This window comes from Bombina bombina, chromosome 6 (assembly GCF_027579735.1).
Source record: "Bombina bombina isolate aBomBom1 chromosome 6, aBomBom1.pri, whole genome shotgun sequence".
Taxonomy (NCBI): Eukaryota; Metazoa; Chordata; class Amphibia; order Anura; family Bombinatoridae; genus Bombina; species Bombina bombina.
Window position 1 is genome coordinate 856,327,234 of NC_069504.1, and position 22,394 is coordinate 856,349,627.

The 22,394-nt window shown below is 36.0% G+C and overlaps 1 protein-coding gene across 1 annotated transcript in view; it reads right to left on the reverse strand.

Annotated features, from left to right (window-relative positions):
* CNTROB (centrobin, centriole duplication and spindle assembly protein) overlaps nucleotides 1-22,394 on the reverse strand; it is a 32,530-nt gene that overhangs the window by 8,330 nt on the left and 1,806 nt on the right. The window contains exons 3-14 of the mRNA XM_053718288.1: nucleotides 19,508-19,595; nucleotides 10,555-10,612; nucleotides 10,304-10,454; nucleotides 9,628-9,744; nucleotides 4,411-4,527; nucleotides 4,175-4,273; nucleotides 3,299-3,505; nucleotides 2,964-3,110; nucleotides 2,688-2,821; nucleotides 2,300-2,425; nucleotides 2,062-2,215; nucleotides 605-1,862 (exon numbers count right to left, since the gene is read on the reverse strand). Of these exons, the coding sequence (XP_053574263.1) occupies nucleotides 605-1,862; nucleotides 2,062-2,215; nucleotides 2,300-2,425; nucleotides 2,688-2,821; nucleotides 2,964-3,110; nucleotides 3,299-3,505; nucleotides 4,175-4,273; nucleotides 4,411-4,527; nucleotides 9,628-9,744; nucleotides 10,304-10,454; nucleotides 10,555-10,612; nucleotides 19,508-19,595 (2,656 nt within the window). The remainder of the gene's footprint in view (nucleotides 1-604; nucleotides 1,863-2,061; nucleotides 2,216-2,299; nucleotides 2,426-2,687; nucleotides 2,822-2,963; nucleotides 3,111-3,298; nucleotides 3,506-4,174; nucleotides 4,274-4,410; nucleotides 4,528-9,627; nucleotides 9,745-10,303; nucleotides 10,455-10,554; nucleotides 10,613-19,507; nucleotides 19,596-22,394) is intronic.

Sequence of the window (22,394 nt, forward strand, 5' to 3'; positions counted from 1 at the left end):
TTTAAATGTAATTATTCATTTTTTGGCATGTATAGTATACATGAGGATTGGCATTCTTTGTTATTGGTTTCTCTAAATGTTTTAATTGGATATGGCATCTAAATACTTCTATTTGGATCACACCCCAATTACAGCATCTTTACACTTATATATGTTCTATTTACTAATAATTTATCATTCACTGCATCATGGACATGTCCATGGAAAATACAATACTTTACCACAGAGTGAAGGAAGAAGCAACAGGTATCAAACCACCTAGTGAAGGTATTTAGTATAGAGAAATAATTGTCCTTTTTTGGTCAAAATTATATAAACAGTTTAATTCTCTTAAAAGTTGATGCCCTTATTCTTTTTTGATGTATTAGACTTTATTACATATACACAAATTTTGAGGCTGCAAAAGTGAAAAACATAAATAAAAAAAATAGATCCTAAAAACAGACTAATATTACATAATTCCACCAAAACGTTATATACAGCTACAGAAACATCATTAGTAAGGTACTAAAGGACTGAAAGAACAACAGCCATCAATAGATTTGAATCTATTAATTACTCTAGTATAAGGCAATATATTGTACCTGGCATTCAGGATACTCACCCCTACTTGTATCATCAGGATATGGATCCAAGGGAAAGAAGCCAAGGTGGCTACTGAAGCTATGACTTAGTTCTTCCATTTGCAAGGGATAGAAGCTTTCATCTTGGTCAGTGGCCCTGCAGCTTGACAAGTAGTCTAAGTGATTTTTTGACCCATAACCCATTGCTTTGGATTGAGATGATCTATGGTCCACAAAGCCAGCACTGTTCTGATGGGTAGCACTAATGAGTTGGCTAGCAAACTCTTTGAAGCGCTCATTGTCTAACATATATGGAAGATTGCTCTCTTTGGAATTGCTACTGCCAAAAATATTTTGAAGACTGGTGTTCCTAACCATGGGTTGTTGACTGTTGTTATGGCTAACATCTATAACGGAATGGCTTCTACCATGAATACTTTGGTTACTAGCATCCCTACCAACAAAGGTACGAGTAGCACTTGCAGATTGGCTAATTGGCTCACCGAATTGACTATTGCTATTATAACTTTGTCTATTGGTCTTACTTGATTCTCTATTCAAAGACTGAACACTCATTTCTTTAAAATCACCACCACAGATGGTGTTCATATTCATGCTTTCATGCATGACGGACTGACTACTTCCATTATTGTAGTGTTTATTGATACCAATTTGGCTACCTCTATTATTACCAAATGTATCCTGGCTATTACTTTTGCTACCTCCCATCAGTGGCTGGTTACTGATCTCTTTGAAAATGCAAGTGCTAGTTATACCATGATTACTACCATCCATGAATGGACTTAGTCTAAAATTATGTGGGCCACTGTCCTCCTTGAAGTGGTTAATCTGTTGGTTGCCAGCACCTATTATATGTTCATGATTATGTCTATTATCCTCAAGATGGCCAAAACCTGTCATTTGTTGATTTATAATATGTTGTGAGCTAATTCTGTCATTCAGGTGGCTACTACCAAAAAACTGCTGGCTGTTAACATTTCTGTCTACAATATACTGATTGCTATTATCATGATTGTTGTAATCCGCTTTTATACTCTTATTGCTCCCATGATTAAGTGTGGGCTCCATTATGAGTGGGCTCACAGTCTCATCAGATTGGCTAGTGATGGGCTTTGATTGCCTGGCATTCCCATTGTACTGGTTCTCTTTATCTCTATCATCCTCTCTGTAGCCACTCTCTGTTTGGCAGGTGGCCCATTTTTCCTCCGAGTTCTTTTGCATAACTGACTGAAGAGGGAGAGTTAGTGGTGGAAAAGAGTGTGACCCTTCAGAGACAGCCTATAAGATTCAGGAATACAAACCAAAATTAGACAATGAGGCAAATTGTAAGGAAAAATGAAAAATAACAGTAACATTAAAAGGTGAAGAGACAAGAGAAGAAAATTGAGAAAGGGTGAAGGAAGTAAAACACAAACAATCAATGATTACTGACATTGAAGTGGCCTCTTTTGGTATCAAATTTTCTCCTGTCACTTACATCGCCTCTTGCTTTTGAAGTCAGCACTTTCAGAGCCTGGCTCCAATGACTCTGCATAACTCCCTGAAGCTGGGTAAGCATCTCTGTTTGTTCGTTTTCTAACCGACGGAGAGCCAGAGACATCTCTTGCGCCCTCTCCTCAGACTGAGTAAGTCTGGGGAAGGAGAAGTCAGACTGAGCATTTGACAGGGTAGTCAGGAGCCTATCCATTATCAAATAAAAAAAGGCAGCTACTTACTTCAGTTCATACGCCATTATGGTATCCCTGTGACGTCTTTCACGCTCCTGTAACTCTGACTTAAACTGTGAAAGCTGGTTAGACATTTCGGTTTCGTGTTGTGATGTGAGATCTAACAGCTGTTTCCTGAAAGAAATTGGAAAAACAGATGAAGACAGATAAAATAGATCAATCACAGATCATAGGAACAGTAAAGAAACAAAAAGAGAAATAGATTTAAAGAAAGATGATAGCAATTTATACATAATAAACTTTACTATGGAAATCCCTTATTCCTTTCCTAGATTTCTTTTGCAAAACATCAGATTGCCAAAACCGATTCGTCCAAAGTGTCTAAAGACCTCTCATTTCTCCCACCAACACTCACTTAAAATAATCTGTGCAGTACCTGTGCTGCTCTCTCACTGTACACATGTGTTTGGAGTTCTCCTCATGGACACCACTAAGTCTCTCAGTGATCGCTTCCTCCAAACGCATCTTATGCTCACTTTCCATCCTGACTCGTTCTGACTCACCACGAGCCTGAGTAATAAAAAAATAAAATATAAAGTAGACTGATGAAGCATCTCTTTGATCGGCCAATGCATCTGACATAATCATGGATTTTTTTTTATTTTTTTTTTTAGCTATTCCTCAAACTGATGAGGCTCTACACAGTTTTCACCTTCTCTAAGTTGAGTTCCATCTGCAATGTGTCTCTTTCCCTATGTGCTGTCTGCAGGTCTCCCTCTAAACTCAGGACTTTTTCTTGCAGGGAGGAAACAGTCAGTTGCCATTGTTGGGACTTCTGTGATTCCTTCTGAGTTAGAGCCTGATGGGTAGAAGAAAACAATCTTTTAAAAACTTAACTATAAAGGATGGTCAAAATTGATAATAAACAAAACCCACAAGAGAAGGGGAAAGAAAATAGTAAATGAATTAATGAAAGTAAACCAAATGGAGTAAGAAAGTGATGAGATCATAGAGAGACAATGCTCATTGCTTGCTGGGTGCACTCACCCTCTCGTTCTCTAGCTCTCTCCTCCTTTCCTCTAGAGCGCTCTCATACTCCTCTTGCAGCTCTCTTTTCCTCTCCTCCCACTCTCTTTGTTGATTTTCCATTTGAAGCTTCAGTTCTTCAAGTTTCCTGTGTTCCTCCTCCCTGGCTCCGTCTTCCTTTTCCCGCTCTGCCTGTATCTGAGCACTTAGAGATGACCCTTCTTCAAGCTGACAGTGGGAAATTAATACAGTTAACTAAAAGGAGCAATGAAGCCTAAATGTCGAAACAGATGACCAACCAAAAAAAAAGTATTACAGTCAAAAGGGACAAATGCTTCTCTTGCAGAGCAGAAATAATCCCAGTAATCAACTGGGCACAGTTTGAAAGTTCAGTGTAACAAAGATCCAAACGACAAATAAGTATCTAATGTCACATTTGTCATTTAGGAAACACAATACGTGATATTTCTGTTAAGTTAAAGGGTCTTTAAAATATTTTTTCTTATATCTAAAATAAGATTTTAAATTGTTATAGCTTATTCTTTTTAATAGATGTTCCTTACATGTACAACTTATTTTGGTTTACATGAATGTGGTACTTTCACAAATAATACATCTGTAGGAGGTGTCCTTTTCAGCCAATTAGAAATGTATTTCTAAAGATTGGGTTAAACACAGATTTTCTGTACATTTCAGTACATTCCATGCAAACATATTTTAAAAAGTTGAATTGCTGTTTTCTTTTCACATATGTGATAGAAAATGTTTGAATTTAATGTCCATTTAAATGATCCCATGTAAATGAGGCAATGACAATGTTTTTGATGTGTCTGTCACATGTGTAATTTTTATTTTTCAATTTACTTACAAAACAAAAGATAGAATAAATAAACTTACTAGTCGCTCTATCTCTTGCTGTTTCTCAGTCACCACCTGCTTCTCTCTGCTGAGAGCTTCACATGTGTCTAATAGTTCCTTCTGTATTTTAAAGAGCATCTGTTGGTTAACAATAAAGAGACAAATAGAAACTAATATAAATAAATATAAACTAATATAAATAAACTGAAATATAGTTGTAGACAGTGTATGGTGTGAAAGGAGAGAGATCCACTCCTGGCTGATGGGGCACTTACCTCCTGGTCCCTCTCACTGGCCAGCTCAGCCTTTTCTTGCTCTTCCCTCAAATTGCGCATCATCTCCTCCCTTTGTTGTTCTTGTTGCTTCCACCCACCCACTACCACAGCCAATGTCTGCAGATAGAATTGTATATAATGTTCATTTCTTCTAGTTTTGTACTTAAGTACACAAAAGGGTATTACATTATGGAGGACAGTCAGCCATGAATAGTTTCTACTCATTTCTACAAATATAGTTGATAACCCATCTGCCTCTGCCGCATCTAAAATTCTCTCACTCACTAACTCCTTCGGCCTCTCACAAACCACCCTATTCCCTACTCACCATGATGGACACTCTATTGATCTGGTATTCTATCTCTGCTCTCTCTCTGATGTTGCCTGTCACCCATTTCCCATCTCAGACCACCATCTGCTCCCCTTTAATCTTAACATACAAGCTAAACCTACTTCTCCTCCTAGCCCCTGTAGAAAACAGCACACTGTGGATCCTCTCCAACCTTATTCAAAAAAGTCTTCAACATACTTCCACAATATACTGCCCCGACCTTGCTACAACCCACCATAACACTACTCTCTCCTCTGCACTTGACACTCTTGCTCCTCCCTCCAACTACGCAAAGCCCCACATCGTTAGCTCCAGCACTCTCAGCAAACACGCCACCTACAAAAATGCTCCCGCACTGGTAAACGTGTCTGGAGGAAATCCCGCTCCGAACCGGATTTCATCCACTATAAGTTCATTCTTTATTCTTACACCTCTGCCCTTCACTTCAGCTAAGCAAACCTACTTCTCTTCTCTTATATACACTCACTCCTCAAACCCTAAAAGACTCTTCTGAATTTTCAACTCTCTCCTCTACCCACCTGCACCACCCCCTTCATCTGTATTCAGTGCTCAAGACCTGGCTGACTACTTTTTCAATAAAACACTTACCTTCCGAAGCAACATCCCAACACAAGCCTGCAATCTCCGTACTTCTCTCCCAGTCACCCCCTCGGTCACTCTATGCACCCTCCTCTCAACCACAGAGAGTGAAGTGGGTTCCATATTGTCTTCCTCACACCTCACTACCTGCCCACTTGACCCCAATTCATTCACATCCAATACCTTCTCTATCTCCAGCTCTTACTCCCATATTCAACCTATTTCTACTGGTTCATTGCCTGCCTCCTTCAAACATGCAAAGGTCACCCCCATCCTTACAAAAACCTCCCTTGACCCTAAATCTCCTGCAAACTACCGCCCCATATCACTGCTCCCGCTAGCTTAAAAAATCCTTGAAAAACTAAACTAGTTTTCGATCGCCTAACCCACTTCCTGTCCTCCAACTCATTGCTCAACCCCATGCAATCTGGCTTCCGTCCCCAACACTAAACTGAGACTGCCCTCACCAAGGTTACTATCTCCTTTCTGCTAAAAGCAATGGCTACTACTCTATACTCATCTTACTTGTGCTCTCTGCTGCCTTTGACACTGTTGACCATCCCCTCCTCCTACGGACTCTCAGCTCTCTTGGGCTTTGTGACACTGCCCTCTCCTGGATTCACTCTTATCTCTCTAACAGATCCATCTCCGTCTCTTTTGCTGGTAACTCCTCCTCTCTATTGCCTCTGTCTGTTGGAGTACCTCAAGGCACTGTCCTAGGTCCTCTGCTCTTCTCTGTTTACACTTGTTCACTGGGTAAACTAATCAACAGTTACGGCTTCAACTATCACATCTATGCTGATGATACCTAGACCTACCTATCCACCCCTGCACTCTCCTTCTGTCAATTCTCACATCAGTGACTGATTATCTGGCATTTACTTCTGGGTGGCCTCTCACCACCTAAAAATAAAAAATGTCCAAGACCGAACTACTTCTAATCCCCCCTCTAACTCTACTCCAGTCTCTAATTTTTCCATCACTGTTGGCGGCATCACTATCTCCCCATCACCCCAAGTCCGCTGCCTTGGAGTCACACTTGACTAAAACCTGTCCTTCATTCCCCACATCCAATTGCTCTCTTCATCATGCCACAAACCACCTACGCAATATCTCCAAAATTTGTCCGTTTCTGAGCGCTGAAACTACTAAACAGCTAATCCACTCCCTGGTAATTTCCAGAGTTGACTACTGTAATAACCTACTAACTGGCCTCCCTCTCTCCCCTTTAATCCATCCAAAATGCATCTGCCAGGCTAACCCACCTCTCCTGACGCTCTGTTTCTGCGAGTCCCTTCACAGCAGAGTTAAATTCAAAATTCTCACCCTGACCTACAAAGAACTCATCAATTCTGCCCAACCCTACCTGCCCTCTCTCATCAACAAATATACTCCAGTCCGCCCCCTAAGATCCAACGACCTGCTCCTTGCATCCTCTACTATCACCTCCTCCCATGCTAAACTACAGGACTTCTCTCGTACGGCGCCAACCCCCTGGAATGCACTTCCTCGAACTGTCAGACTTTCCCCTAACCTGACCCCCTTTAAACGCTCCCTAAAGACCTTTTTGTTCAGGGAATCTTATCACTTGACTCAGTAACAAATTAATTTCACTTACCTAACAATTGCCCTCATCTATCTACTCACTAATATTCTCAACGTTGCAGTCCCCACCTCCTGTTTCCCATACTCCTACCCATCTAGATTGTAAGTTCCCATGGGAATAGGGCCCTCAATTCCCCCTGTATTTTTAAACGTTTGTCTTTTATTGTATTGTTTCTCCGTTGTGCTTTTATCTTTATACCCATGGGCAGCGCTGCGGATTCTGTTGGCGCTTTATAAATAAAGAATAATAATAATAATAATAATAATAAGTAAAATCTTAAATGCACTACTTACAATCAATGCTGTATGCCATTAATATTCCTGGTAGTCACAGACATTTAAAAAAAAAAAAAAATAACTTTGAGGGGTTATATGAGGTTTAAAAATTAAAAAAAAAGATACTAAGTTGTTTGGAACTATTCATATTAGTACAAGTAATAATTTTTGGCCCTGCAAGTGAAAACAAGGAAATAATCTAGTGGCTCCTCATATAAAATAGATACATTCTAATATCTGATCAATAACTATTTCTTGAATAGAATTCTTATTTACAAACATAACATATTGCAGAAAGGTCAAATAAGATCTGAGAATGGGATTTTATTAACTACTGTAAGAAATTATCTTCTTTATGCCAATAGTAGTCAGCTATCTTCCATAACTTAAGTGGGGCGTTACTTTTCACAAATATAACATTTATAAATATGAATCTGCAATTTGTAATTCCAGTTGCGAAGAAAGAAAAATGTGTTGTCAAATTCTTATTCCCTATCTACATATTTTTTTTTAAATGGAGATTTTTCGCTTCTGCTCCACATACTATTACATTTCGTTACCCAAAACCATTATGGTGACAAACTGATGAATGATTTTATTTATAAACACTTTGGCTAATTTTATGTTCAAATGGTATGGTGCTACCTGTGATCAAAGTATACTAAATTTACAGGATATTCTTGTTAAATCTGATGCCATGTGTTGCTTTAGTAAAACTACATAGTTGTTTTTTTATGTAAATTGCACCATTTAAAAAGGGATAGGAAAGTCAAAAATAAAGTTGCATGATTCAGACTGAGCGTGTAATTTTAAGACACTTAACTTCACTTCTATTTTTAAATGTGCTTAGTTCTCTTAGTATCCCTTGTTAAAAAATGAATACGCACATATCATACACTAGTTTGTCTCTTGTGATTTGATTACTAGATTTGTTCAGCTAGCTGCCAGTAGTGTAATTCTGTCCCTTCAGCAATGGATAACAAGAGAATGAAGCAATTTTGATAATAGAAGTAAATTGGAAAGTTTTTAAAACTTGTATGTTCTATCTAAATCATAAAATAACATTTTGGGGTTTACTATCCCTCTAAATACATCACTAACTAGTAGGACATTTCATCATACCCACAGAAATAATGTATTTGCAATCAAACATCATTAGATGTATTAATATGTATTTTATTTTGTTTGCCCATGTATACTTTAAAATGTGGACAAAATTATTGTGTTTTATGGACAGGCTGGTCAGTTCCTGTAACTGCAATTAGAGGTCCAATCAAGGTTGGGGTGTTCAGATCAACCTATGACACAGCATATTGCTCAATCATCTGACTACCAGTTACTGCTATTTTAAAGATTATATCCCTTCTGCACTGTATTGGTGATGGTGGTAAATCCTCATTACATGTGCAGTCATGTAGTATATCTTTATTCTAAGAGGTTTAAATGGAGTTCTTGCCTTGGATGGTTTAATTTATGATTCAAGTACAAGGCTGATTGGATGTTGGTTATCTATATCATATATCACATGAGTACGAAAACCATTACTGCATATGCACTGAGTGGGGTTGTCAGCAAGGACATTGAAAGAACATCAAAGTGTGCGTCAATGTACCCTCACCTAAGCTATATGTAATGTAATGGTTTAATTGAATTTAAGTTTTTCTAAATATTTAATGCCCGTTTATTTCAGAATCAAACCTAACATCTTATTGTTTAATTACTGATAACACTTAATTTGTTTACGATTGACAGGGTTGGCAGCTTAATTTGACAGTGGAGTGTGCGTTTTCACTATTTGTGGGGAGGGGCTGTACTGGAATGCTGGTTAGACTAAAAGGATTTGGTAACCGGGCCATAGAACAAGTTACTGAGCTGTTATTCGTTCCTGGCAGACTGCTTCTCTTTCTGTTTGTATTTGTATTATGACCCTGGGGAAAAGTCTCTCTGAGGGTTATGGGAGAAACCAGACCTCAACTACTTGCCCATTGTGCTTAGAGGGATATGGCTGCACCTCATTGAAGTGGAAGAAACGATCGTCTGGGGTTGGGGTTGTTCAGAATAGAATTAACTAGCATTTCGGAGCTGAACTGACCTTGTTAGGTGGGATCAGACTGATATACCTCAGGAAAGTTTTCCTCTGTGAAAAGTACAATTTGGATAAAATAAGCTGCTCCAAGGTGGCAACCCGGCCATAAAATAAGCGACTGAGCTGTTCATTCCTGCCAGCCTGCTTCTCATTGTGTTTGTATAGGAGGGGTGGGGGCAGTGAGTGATTATATATATATATATATATATATATATATATATATATATATATATATATATATATATATATATATATATATATATATAAAATAAAATGTGATTAGAATAGATTGAAACATTCCTTTTTATGTGTGTGATACCTGATCCAACTGCTGAATCATGGTGTCTTTCCTGCGATCAGCTGTTAGTGTTACTGTCAGTCTCTGTTGTAACTCCAGAATCTCATTCTGCAGATCTTGTATATGATGTTCCAGGTGCTATCGAGAAAAAGGGGGGATAAAAAAACAAAAAAAATTAAAATAAACCAATCCTTATAAAATACTTGTTCATGTGGGTGTGTATTTTTAGGGTTGTATAGGGGTTATTAGTAGGCTGACCATATTGCCGCTTTAAAAAGGGACACATATGAAAAATACATATATGTCAGGGTTCTTATACAATACATTTCTTGAAAACAGCCCTGACATATGTATTTTTCATATGTGTCCCTTTTAAAGCGGCAATATGGTCACCCTAGTTATTAGCAAAGAGCTGAACAGGTTTAATTAAAGCTCACCCCACGTGATGTACAAACGAGATTACAGAACAGAAGCTTAGCAGCTGAACCAAAGTCATGACAGATGACAGAAAGATAGATGTGGATGAGGAGACTGAAACAGACGTGTGTGTAAACAGTATTATAGTTATCCACAAAGACATACAGGTGTACAAACTGACAATCTAGAGGCATTTATACATAGATATGGAGGGTTTAAAATAAGAGATAAGATAAGATATATCAGAACTGGGAGAGATGGGTTTGAGGAGGGTGCTTACCTTACGTCGGGTGGACTCCCTCTCTAATGCATCTCTCAGCTGAAGGTCAGGGAGAGATGGGACCGAGCTGTATAAAGATGAGTAATGAGGAAACAGAGCTTCAAGACCAGAGAGAGTAAAGGGAGGTACACGATCCTGCATTGGACGGGCACTAAGATGAATAAGGATACACAATACATTAATTATTTAGCAACAAAATATGACTGATCTCATCTTATTACCTCCAGATAACTAAAGTGATTATTACAAACCTTAACAAAGTGCTGGTGCTGTCACTCTGCTCTTCCTCTCGCTTTTCAGGGGGGTCACCTGTAGCAGAAAGGGGGTGACATTTACAAGCTTTCTGGTAACAGACAATGCCCTTTTGAGGGAATGAAAACAGGCAGAGGAATCTGCAGCTTACTAGGAGGAGATGTCTTGCAATGCCATATTTTCTTAAGGCCTATGCTCTTTTCCTTTATATTTACTATGTGTTGTTTATTAAAGGGGCAGTAAAACTTACAAACTAACGTTATATAATTCGGCACATAGTGCAGAATTATATAACATTAGCTTACCGGCACATTTATGCTTTAAAGGATTGCAGAGAAATTGTAACTAAAACCTCCTTTTACCAGAACGCCGCTCCTTGCTCTATTGAGAGGGTCTGAATTTTACATCGAGCATCTCTGCAACACTGTGTGCCCGATCGCGCCATTAAAATGAATGTAGCTCGCTCCCGCTCTGGTCTAGTAGTGGTAGCAAGCTACATTCATTTTAATGGCACGACCGGGCACACAGAACTTTAAGCAGCCAGTCAGGATGCTAGTCCTGGGACTTGCAAGGAAGCATGCATCTGGTATGGGCAGCACAGTCATGTTATTTCCCTCCTCAGTTTAAGAAAGTTTATTGTAAAATCTTGTGAGCTTTCAGTGAAATCTCATGAGGTCACAGTAAAGCAAAGTGTGACATCAGCACTGATGAAGCTGATTGTTTTTTTTTTTTTTTTTTAAACATGCAGCCGACGGTAGCTGAATGATAACTGTTCACAGAGCACTTACTTTTGTGAACTGAATACATTTTGTGGTGAAATATCTTCATCTTTTACATAAATATGTCCAGGTGATATTTTATTGTTAGCTTTTATGGTTATGCTGCATCACTTTCAAGTGATTTACCATATTGGTATTATGCCCATTTAAGGCAATATTAAGCTATAATTCGGCTATTATTTGTTATCAACATTTGTTGCACAAATTATGCTTAAATCAAATGTTAAATTAAGCAATTTATTTGTGCATTGGATAACCTAAAGGGACACAAAACTCAAACTTTTTCTTTCATGATTCAGATAGAGCATGCGATTTTAAGCAACTTTCTAATTTACTCCTATTATAATTTTTCTTTGCTCTCTTGCTATCTTTATTTGAAAAAGCAAGAAAGTAAGCAAAGGAGCCAGCCTATTTTTGGTTCAGAAACCTGGGTAGCGCTTGCTGATTGGTGGCTACATTTAGCCAACAATCAGCAGGCGCAGAACCAAAAATGGGCTTAATAAAAAATCTTGATGTACCTTGGATTTTTTTAGATTTACAACTTCTGCATCACACTCTATACATAGGAGCACTGCATGAATATCTGTCTCTCCAAGATTTTAGTGCAAACAGAGAATATGGCTACAGCTGCTTTGGGAGCTACAAATAAATTGAATCAATAAACATGTTTTAGAAAAAACTAAATAATAATATTGCCCACTTAACAGGATCTGGTGTAGTAATATTAATTATACAGAATTTAACAGACTACCAAATAAAAAAAATGAACAAAACCAATAGTAAAAATACTGACAGCTGAAACAAAATAGTAAACTGACTTTGTACATGCCTGACATTGTTCTGTAAAATTATAGATACAATTATAAAATACTATTCATCAAAGTGCATAAGACAAATAATCTAAAAAACGGCGATTTTTATATGTGTATTAGTGTCCAGTATTAAAAAACATATCATATAAAGTTTAGACACAAGCATGTGTTTCAGTGAGTCACAAATAACAAATTACTTGACATGGGCCATTCTTTTATTTGCTAAAAATAAATTTAAAAAAAATGATATTCCATAATAGATCTGTCCACCTGACTAGCTGCTCAGCTCTGACCAGATGATCTTGGTTAAAGCAATATTGCTGAGGCTTAAGTCAATGTTGGCACTGGGAATTCACCATTACAAGACCTACACGTTTGTCACTGGATTAATTTAGCTAAAATCTTTCTGTTGTGGGATCAGCTTCAAAAGGCTAATCTGCTTCTTGCCTTTCTGTCCCTGGATCAAGAGAGGGCGTGTGACAGAATCAATCAACTTTATCTTGTAGCCTTTTGCCTCTCAGTACAGTTTTTGTACCATTTTAAAACTCTGCAATGCAAGTGCAAAATTAAAAAAAAAAAAAAAAAAATAAACTCCACACTCAGAATTTTTTTTAAAAAGGGTGCAGATTCTCAAAGGGACCGTAAAGTAAAACATTTTTTCTGATTCAGATAGAGCACGCAATTTTAAACAACTTTCCAACTTACTTCTATAATCAAATTTGCGTTGTTCTTTTGGTATCCTTTGCTGAAGGGTAAACCTAGGTAGGCAGATTGAAGCTTAGGAGCGTGCATGCCTCCTCAGCATTATATGTCAACAGTGTTTACAACTATATATAATATAATAAACAAGGGTGGATTTGATTTAGATCAAATTAATTGAATTCATTATTGAAATCACTAGTCAGTAAGACTCGATTTAAATCATGGTTTTCTACATAAAGGTTTCATTTTTAGAATAATAACTTGTCAGATTATTTTTCCTGTTATGTCTGAAAATTACTGATTTAGTTACATACCATTAGAAATAAATAGATAATTATAAAATTATTGGGAGGTGAACTATCTCCAGTTTAATAGTTCATATTTGATCAACTTTTCAGCTGTACTTGTATTGGAAGTAGATAAATAATCATTACATTAAAGGAACACAAGTCAAAATTAAACATTCATGATTCAGAAAGAGCATGCAATTTAAAACAACTTTCCAATTGACTTCCATTAACAAAATGTGCATAGTCTTTTTAAAATTTACACTTTTTGAGTCAACAGCTCCTACTGAGCATGTGCAAGAATTCATAGAATATACATATATGCTTTTGTGATTGGCTGATTGCTGTCACGTGATACAGGAGGAGTGGAAATAGGCTTAACTGACATTTTTCAGAAAAAAAATTACTATTTATTTGAAGTTCAGACTAAGTGCTATTGCAGTGTCTTTTTATCATATTGTTTATTATGCAAATCTACTGTGTTTACATGTGCTTTAAAAAAACAATTTAAATAATATTCATTACCTTAATAAAAACAATTTAAATTAGGTTTTATTTAACTAAAACAATAACATTATAGGTTTCACTTTCATTTTTACAGATTGCCCTTACTCCTCACAATTGGGTCCTTGTGCAGATCTATTTCACTACAAAAATCTTTTATTCATTGAGCTTCTTAAAACTTAGTAAGGGATTGATTCTGCGTACATAGAATTGCAGGGGAACAATGTGATTAAAGGGACAGTAAAGTCAAAATAACTTTCCAATGTACTTCTATTATCTAATTTGCTTCATTCTCTTGGCATCCCTTGTTGAAAAACATACCTAGGTAGTCTCAGAAGCAGCAATACACTACTGGGAGCTAGCTACTGATTGGTGGCTGCACATAAATGCTTCTTATTATTGGCTCACCCAATGTGTTCAGTTATCCCCCAGTAGTGCATTGCTGCTCTTTCAATAAAGGAATAAAGAAAATCAAAGTGATGGTAAATCCTAGTGTTTGTGAACAAATAAAGGGGACTTTCATTCATGAAGAATAAAATATTTCATGCTGAAAGTTTCTTTTATTTGTCTGAAGCGGGCGCTGCACTGAGCTCCTCAGGCTGCCCACGGCAGAGCGCTATTTTTCTGTAAGGTGACGTTTCCACATCTTAACAAATAGCTGTGCGTGCCAGCTGGCGCCAAGTCAGATAGCTAGCACGCTATTGGCTAAGATCACCTAAAAGCAAAATAGTAAATGGATTAATGAAATTACTTTACCCAAAAAATAAATAAACATAAGAGCCATGAATTTACAGCCTCATGCTACAAAATTAAATCCTTATTTCAGGATGAATACGCTTTGGATAACAATTTATCTTAAAATAGAAAACTAGGTTTAATTAAATTTGTTTTCCCAAAAAGAACTTTATTTAAAAAAAATCAAATTTAAAATCAGAAAAATCAAATTTAAAAATCAGAAAAATATATGATTTAAATAAAATAAAAATAAAACATTTAAAAAAAAAAAAAAGAATTAATTTTTATCCACCCTGCCATAAACATGCACCAGCCAGAGGAATAAAGACATGTGCACACTAATGAGGTAATCTAGGATTAGTCTTTTAAAAATGAATACCAAAAGAACTAAGCAAAATTAATAATACACTAGGAAGTTGTTTAAACTGTCATACTCTATCCAATTTGTTTAAAGGGACAGTCTACTCGAAAATTGTTATTGTGTAAAAATATAGATAATCCCTTTAGTACTCATTCCCCAGGTTTGCATAACAAACAAGGTTATAATAATACACTTTTTTTACCTCTGTGATAACCTTGTATCTAAGCCTCTGTGCTATTCACAAACTTGCATTTTAGTCAATCAGTGCTAACTCCTTCATAACTCCACGGGAGTGAGCACAATGTTGTTATCTATATGGCACACATGTACTAGCACTGTCTAACTGTAACATTTACTGAGATAAGAGGCATAGAAAATAGGCTAGGTTTAACTTTTAACAAATAATACCAAGAGAACAAAGTTAATTTGATGATAAAAGAAAATTTAAAAAAGGTTAACATTGCATGCCCTATCCGAATCATTAAAGTTTAATTTTGACTTTACTGCCCCTTTTAAATTTAATTTGTTTTAACTGATCATCTATCCATTTTTTTTTTTACTTTGCTGTCCCTTTAATAAATTTGCAAAATTCAGCTAGTTTTAAATTTATTCCAAAAACAAGCAGATAGGAAACGTTGCATCTCAGATCCAGATGCCGCAATAGTATCAATTGACGCAGAGAAGGCCTTCGACTCCATAACATGGGATCATCTATTTACAGCACTGGTGAAATATGGAGTCGAGGGCCCTTTCTCTCATTTTGTTAAATCAATTTATCAAACATCCTCAGCCGCTATCATTATTAATGATACACTTACAGACTATTTTCCCCTGTATAAGGGCTCAAGACAGGGATGCCCATTGTCTCCATACTTGTTTAATTTAGCGCTTGAGCCATTGGCTATCCAACTTAGGAAAGAACTGGAGGGGATTAAAATAGGTAAAAGAAAGATAACAACGTTACTATATGCTGACGACTTATTAGTCTTACTATCCAACTCAAAAAAAAAATATACCAATTTTAAATCAAATACTACAAGACTTCGGGCTATTCTCTGGCTATAAAGTCAACTCCCTAAAATCTGAAATCTATTGGTTAAGCAAAAATAAGGATTCGTTACAATCTCCCCCATTTAAAGAAGCAAAAGGCCATTTTTCTTATCTGGGCATTAGGCTGTCAATGAAATTTGAAGAATGGTACGATTTTAATTATCCGCCAATTTTTCTTAAAATTAAATATTATATGGAAAAATGGGCTAAATTCAAACTTAATCTGACAGGTAAAATTAATTTAATTAAAATGTTACTATTTCCCAAGTTGTTGTATCTCATGCAAAGCCTCCCAATAATAATTAAAAAACAAGATCTTAAAAGATATAAGCAAGGATGCATTCAATTTCTATGGGGGGAAAAAAGAAGAGCAATATCGTATAAAAAGCTCACGCTTTTTAGAACAGAAGGAGGTTTAGCATTACCTGATATAGAGCTATACAACCTAGTCTGTATTGGAAAGGTGGCTCTAGATTGGTTAACCGAAGCTGATTATTATGCTGCCCTTCCTTTTGAAAGAGTCCTAGCATATCCATATTCCCTTACTGCTCTCCTTCATACAACTAAAGATAAATGTCCTCAGAAAATTAAATCCATGCCCACTATTCAGATGGTAATCTTGGCTTGGCAGAAAATACTGCAGATATTAGATATTAATGTCCTACTTTCTACCTATCTTACCATCTTGGGAAACCCGAATTTTGTACCAGCATTGGAATCCAGTATTTTCAAAAAGTTGGGCCCAAAGAGGGATTACTACTGTATACCAGTTAATAGACAATGAATTTAGGGCTTGTAAGACTTTTACTAAAATCAAGCAAGACTTCCAGATAATAAATAAAGAATTTTATGCCTTCCTACAGATTAGGCACTATGTACAGGAGATTTTGCAAAATAGTTCAGGACTAGCCTCCTGGGATAAAATAGAACCCGTTATAATCCTCTTTAAGGCAGGTAGATATAGTATTTCAACTTTATACAGATTGATCATCTCCACCAACGGATATATTAATTTACGAAGAATTGCAGAAAGCTGGCAGATATCGCCTGAAAGAATTCAGGAAAGTTATAATCTTCTAGACAAAGCAACAGTTTCCTCCTCATGGAGGGAAACACATACTAAATTCATAAATAGAATGTATATCACTCCACAAGTAAAGTCAAAGTGGGATAAATCTACTGTATCTTGTCAAAAGTGTAAGAATACCGGGGCAGACTTGGAGCACTGCTTTTGGTATTGTCACAAAATCAAAAAGTTCTGGTATAAAATAGGTAACTGGATTAGCAAAATTAATCAATGTAAATTCCAAATATCAGCTAAGAATGTTTTCTTCTTCATTAATCAAGAAGAAGTAATTTACAAAAATATTCGCCAACTGAATGCCATAATTATCACAGGAAGACTTCTAATCTTGAAACATTGGAAATCCAAAAAAGCACCAAGTTTGCAAGAACTTATATACAAAATCCAAAACCAAATAATACTGGAACAAATTGATACGTCAGTAAATTCTGAGGTTCAAATAAAGAAATTTTTCCATAAATGGGAGAATATAATTGTCAGTTTACCAGAAACCATACAGAGACAGATAATTGCCCCGTTTCGAGGCACAATTTATATGGAACAGGCGATAGCTAATAAAGATTATCCTGCGTTGACAGGGTAAGATGGGAGCGAGGGGTCGAGAGTGGAGAGTAGAGAGACTTGTCCTCTTTCCCTTTTTTTTTTTTTTTTTTTTCTTCCCTTTTTCCTTTTTCTGTCTTATTTTTAGTTTATTAGAAAATTTCCAATTCAATATGTAATAAGGGCCTAATATTATGTATTGATCCTATAAATGCAGGTTTAGAAGTTAACATATTAAAATAATTTCCTTTTTGGCCCAATATGCAGTATTTGAATTAATGTATGCATGACTACGCAATATATTGTGGTACTGTTAACAATTGTATTGATTGTAATGCATTTATAAGGATCCCTGATGTTTTTTTCTTGGTAATCCTTATCTTTTTCTGTTTAATGGAATGATATGCTGAATTGGATAATAAAGATATATTTAAAAAAAAAAAAAATTTGCAGAATTTTTATTTTATTTTTTGCAGGGAGGGAGATTAACTGGTTAGTGAAGTTACAAATGTATTATTTTCACTTTGTCCATGTTTTATTTACTGACTATTTGTTTTCAGTCTTGGGAAAAGCAGTCACTGGTACAGAGGCACTTTTCTGACTTGATGTGACCCATGGCTTAATTACTCTTGATATAAGTAGAACCCAGGGGACCTAATATAAATTTGTTTTACCATTTTCTCACTTCATTGGTTTCACTAAATGTATTCAGATATGTCCTAGTAGTACACTGACACTCTGGAACTGAATTTAACTATGTGATTATAGTCATAATTAAGCAGTAGTGCAATGGTTAAATGCCTTGACACATTAGGGCATTATATTTTTGCACTTTTGTGTCCATGTAAGGGGCCAGGTAAGACTTTTTGTATACAGAAAAAATATAGAGTAACCTTAAAGGCTAAACCCATTTTTTTTTCCTTTCACGATTCAGTAAATCATGCAATTTGAAGCAACTTTCTAATTTACTCCTATTTTCAATGTTTCCTTGTTCTCTTGCTATCTTTATTTGAAAAAGCAGCAATGTAAGCTCAAAGGGACACTAAACCCCATTTTTTTTCTTTTGTGATTCAGATAGAGCATGCAATTCTAAGCAACTTTCTAATTTTACTCCTATTATAAATTTTAAAATCGTTCTCTTGCTATCTTTATTTGAAAAAGCAGTAATCTACGTTAAGGAGCCGGTCCATATTTGGTTCAGAACCTGGGTTGCTGCTTGCTGATTAGTGGCTAAATGTAGCAACCAATCAGCAAACACTATCCAGGGTTCTGAACCAAAAATGGGCCAGCTCCTTAGAATCCTACTTTTTCAAATAAAGATAACATGAGTCGGCCCATTTTTTATTCAGCACCTGGGTAGCGCTTGCTGATTGGTGGCTAAATGGTAGCCACCAATCAGCAAGCGCTACCCAGGTGTTGAAACAAAAAATGGGCCGTCTCCTAAAATTACATTTCTGCTTTTTCAAATAAAGATAGCAAAAGAACAAAGAAAATTTGATAATAGGAGTCAATTGGAAAGTTGCTTAGAATTGCATGCTCTATCTGAATCGTGAAAAACATATTTGGGTTAAGTATCCCTTTCAAATAAATAATAAAGATAATAATAGAACCCAGAAATGAAACTTCCATGAGCCACACCTCTCTGGCTCCTGGGATTTGTCAAGATCTGCATTGTTTATTACTGAAGTTAGTGATGGAAACATTTACAGAATTAAAAGGGACACTAAACCCAAAATGTTTCTTTCATGATTTAGGTAGAGAATACACTTTAAAACAACATTCCAATTTACTTCTATTATATAATTTGCTTAATTCTTTAGATATCCTTTGTGGAAGAAATAGCAATGCACATTTGTGATCCAATCATGAGGCATATATGTGCAGCCACCAATCAGCAGCTACTTAGCCTATCTAGATATGCTTTTCAGCAAAGGATATCAAGAAAATGAAGCAAAATATATAAAAGAAGTAAATTAGCAAGTTGTTTAAAATTGCATACTCTTTCTAAATCATGAAAGAAAAAATGTGGGTTTCATGGCCCTTTAAGGACTTTACTGCCCATATTCTATTATGTAAATAGAGATGCCTTTTAACTCACTGTGTGCACTCATGATCTTGCCCAGACTCAACATATTCTGCAAGTGACTCCGTACAGACTCCATCTGTGAAATATAAGAAGACACCCCCTTATAGGGACAAAGAGAAAAGATCAGATTTTTATTTGTACAATCCTATACTCTTGTATCAATCCTGATAAACAATTGTTTTCTTACATTCTCCCCTAGTACAATAATGTAATTGATATCTAATTATGTGTTTTAAAAGCCACAAGAGTAGGTGACAAGAATTAAAGGGACAGTATACACTTATTTTCATATAACTGCATGTAATAGACACTACTATAAAGAATAAGATGCACAGATACTGATATAAAAATCCAGTATAAAATGGTTTAAAAACTTACTTAGAAGCTCTCAGTTTAGCTCTGTTGAAAAGGTAGCTGGAAAGCCCACTGCAAGTGGGAAATAAGACACCCCCCCTCCCCCTTCTTTTGCATATGAAAAGACCCTTTACACAAACAGGAGCAAGCTGGAGTAGGTAGCTGACGGTATTCTCATAAAACTTTGGGGCTTGGTTAGGATAATAGATATAATTGCACACATAGAAGTTTTTTTTGTTTGTTTGTTTTAAACTCCAGTTCTCAGGACCCATGGCCAGACCAGATTTTATGACTACATTGAGTGAGTGCAGGATGATAACCATTGTTACTTAAAGGAACAGCGTACTGTAAAAGTGGTTTCCCTTAAAGGGACAGTAAACAATAAAAATAAAAAAGACAATTTAATGAGATATAAAACCCAATTTTTTTCTTTTATGATTCAGATAGCATGTGATTTTAAACAACTTTATAATTTAGTTCTATCATCAATTTTTCTTCAGTCTCTTGGTATCTTTTGTTGAAAACAAGGGACAACTGCTTAGGAGCCGACCCATTTCTGTAGCAGCAGTTTTGCAAGAATGTTATCCATTTGCAAGAGCACTAGATGGCAGCACTATTTTCTGCCATGTAGTGCTCCAGATGCCTACCTAGGTATCTCTTCTACACAGAATTTAAATTCCCTTTTTGCTGTTTTTTTATTGGGCTCAATTTAGTGGTTCTAGGCACCGTTGAGGGAACTGAGATTTTCTTTACCCATTAAAGGGACACTGAACCCCAACATTTTCTTTTGTGATTCAGATAGAGCATGACATTTTAAGCAACTTTCTAATTTACTCCTATTATCAAATTTTCTTTATTCTCTTGATATCTTTATTTGAAATGCAAGAATGTAAGTTTAGATGCCGGCCCATTTTTGGTGAACAACCTAGGTTTTTCTTGCTGATTGGTGGATAAATTCATCCACCAATCAAAAACTGCTGTCCAGAGTCCTGAACCAAGAAAAAAGCATAGATGCCTTTTTTTCCAAATAAAGATAGCAAGAGAAATTTTCTTTATTCTCTTGATATCTTTATTTGAAATGCAAGAATGTAAGTTTAGATGCCGGACCATTTTTGGTGAACAACCTAGGTTGTCCTTGCTGATTGGTGGATAAATTCATCCACCAATCAAAAACTGCTGTCCAGGGTCCTGAACCAAGAAAAAAAGCATAGATGCCTTTTTTCCCAAATAAAGATAGCAAGAGAATGAAGAAACATTGATAATAGGAGTAAATTAGAAAGTTGCTTAAAATTGCATACTCTGTCTGAATCACGAAAGAAAAAATTTGGGTTCAGTGTCCCTTTAAATTACCTTAGAGGCAGTAAACACCTTGTAATTACAAGGAACTACTGTTATATATCAGCCAACACTAAACATTTACAGAACAAATGAACACCTTGTTCACTGCAATTGTTTTCAATACCCAAACTCCACCCATCACTTGCCTTATTTAGTGGAGCCAATCTGGGCTTGAGGTTGCAGTTGACAAGGCTAACCACTGTAATATTATTAGTACAGAATGTATTATTTTGCATTTATTATCTGTTAAAGCCAATTAGGGAACAGTATGTAGCAGGGTTAGTATTGATAAATCTGCAGTGTGCTTTTCAATTCCGAGAATTATAAATTCCACCATTTCCATAGCTAAATTACATGAAAAGAAGGCAAAATAAACAATTAGAGTATATTGCAGAGTTGTTATACTACACACAACTAAACATTTTATATAAAAATATCAAGGTGTTTACTGTCCCTCCAATGACTGCCAATGAATACCGGCTGCAAAGTTCATAATCTTATCTCTCTCTATGAACACAAATTCCTCATCTTATATTTCTGTAAACAAAAAGACCAATAATTGCAGAGAGCAACTGAAAATTAACATTTTAGAACCTATTTCTCCCACCTCATTGGGAGTGTGATTTATTCTGCTGTCTATTGTTGACATAGTTTTTCTGTAGCCATTACTACAGTATTGAAAAATTTACAGCACAATGTAAAAGAAAAATTGATGGGGCCAAATCTTTATTCACATGAATCAGAGCATTAAAAGGGACACTGAACCCAAATGTTTTCTTTTGTTATTCAGATAGAGCATGCAATTTTAAGCAACTTTCTAATTTACTCCTATTATCATTTTCTCTTCGCTCACTTGCTATCTTTATTTGAAAAGAAGGCATCTAAGCTTTTTTTGGTTCAGACCTTGGACAGCACATTTTTATTGGTGGATAAATTTATCCACCAATCAGCAAGAATAACCCAGGTTATTCACCGAAAATGGGCCGGCATCTAAACTTACATTCTTGCATTTCAAATAAAGATACCAAGAGAATGAAAAAAAAAAATTGATAATAGGAGTAAATTAGAAAGTTGCTTAAAATTGCATGCTCTATCTGAATCACGGAAGCAAAAATTTTGGGTTCAGTGTCACTTTAACAATGCTCTATTTGTAGCGCTCACTAAATATTATATTGTGAGACTAACAGCTTTGAAAAGTAATATAAAT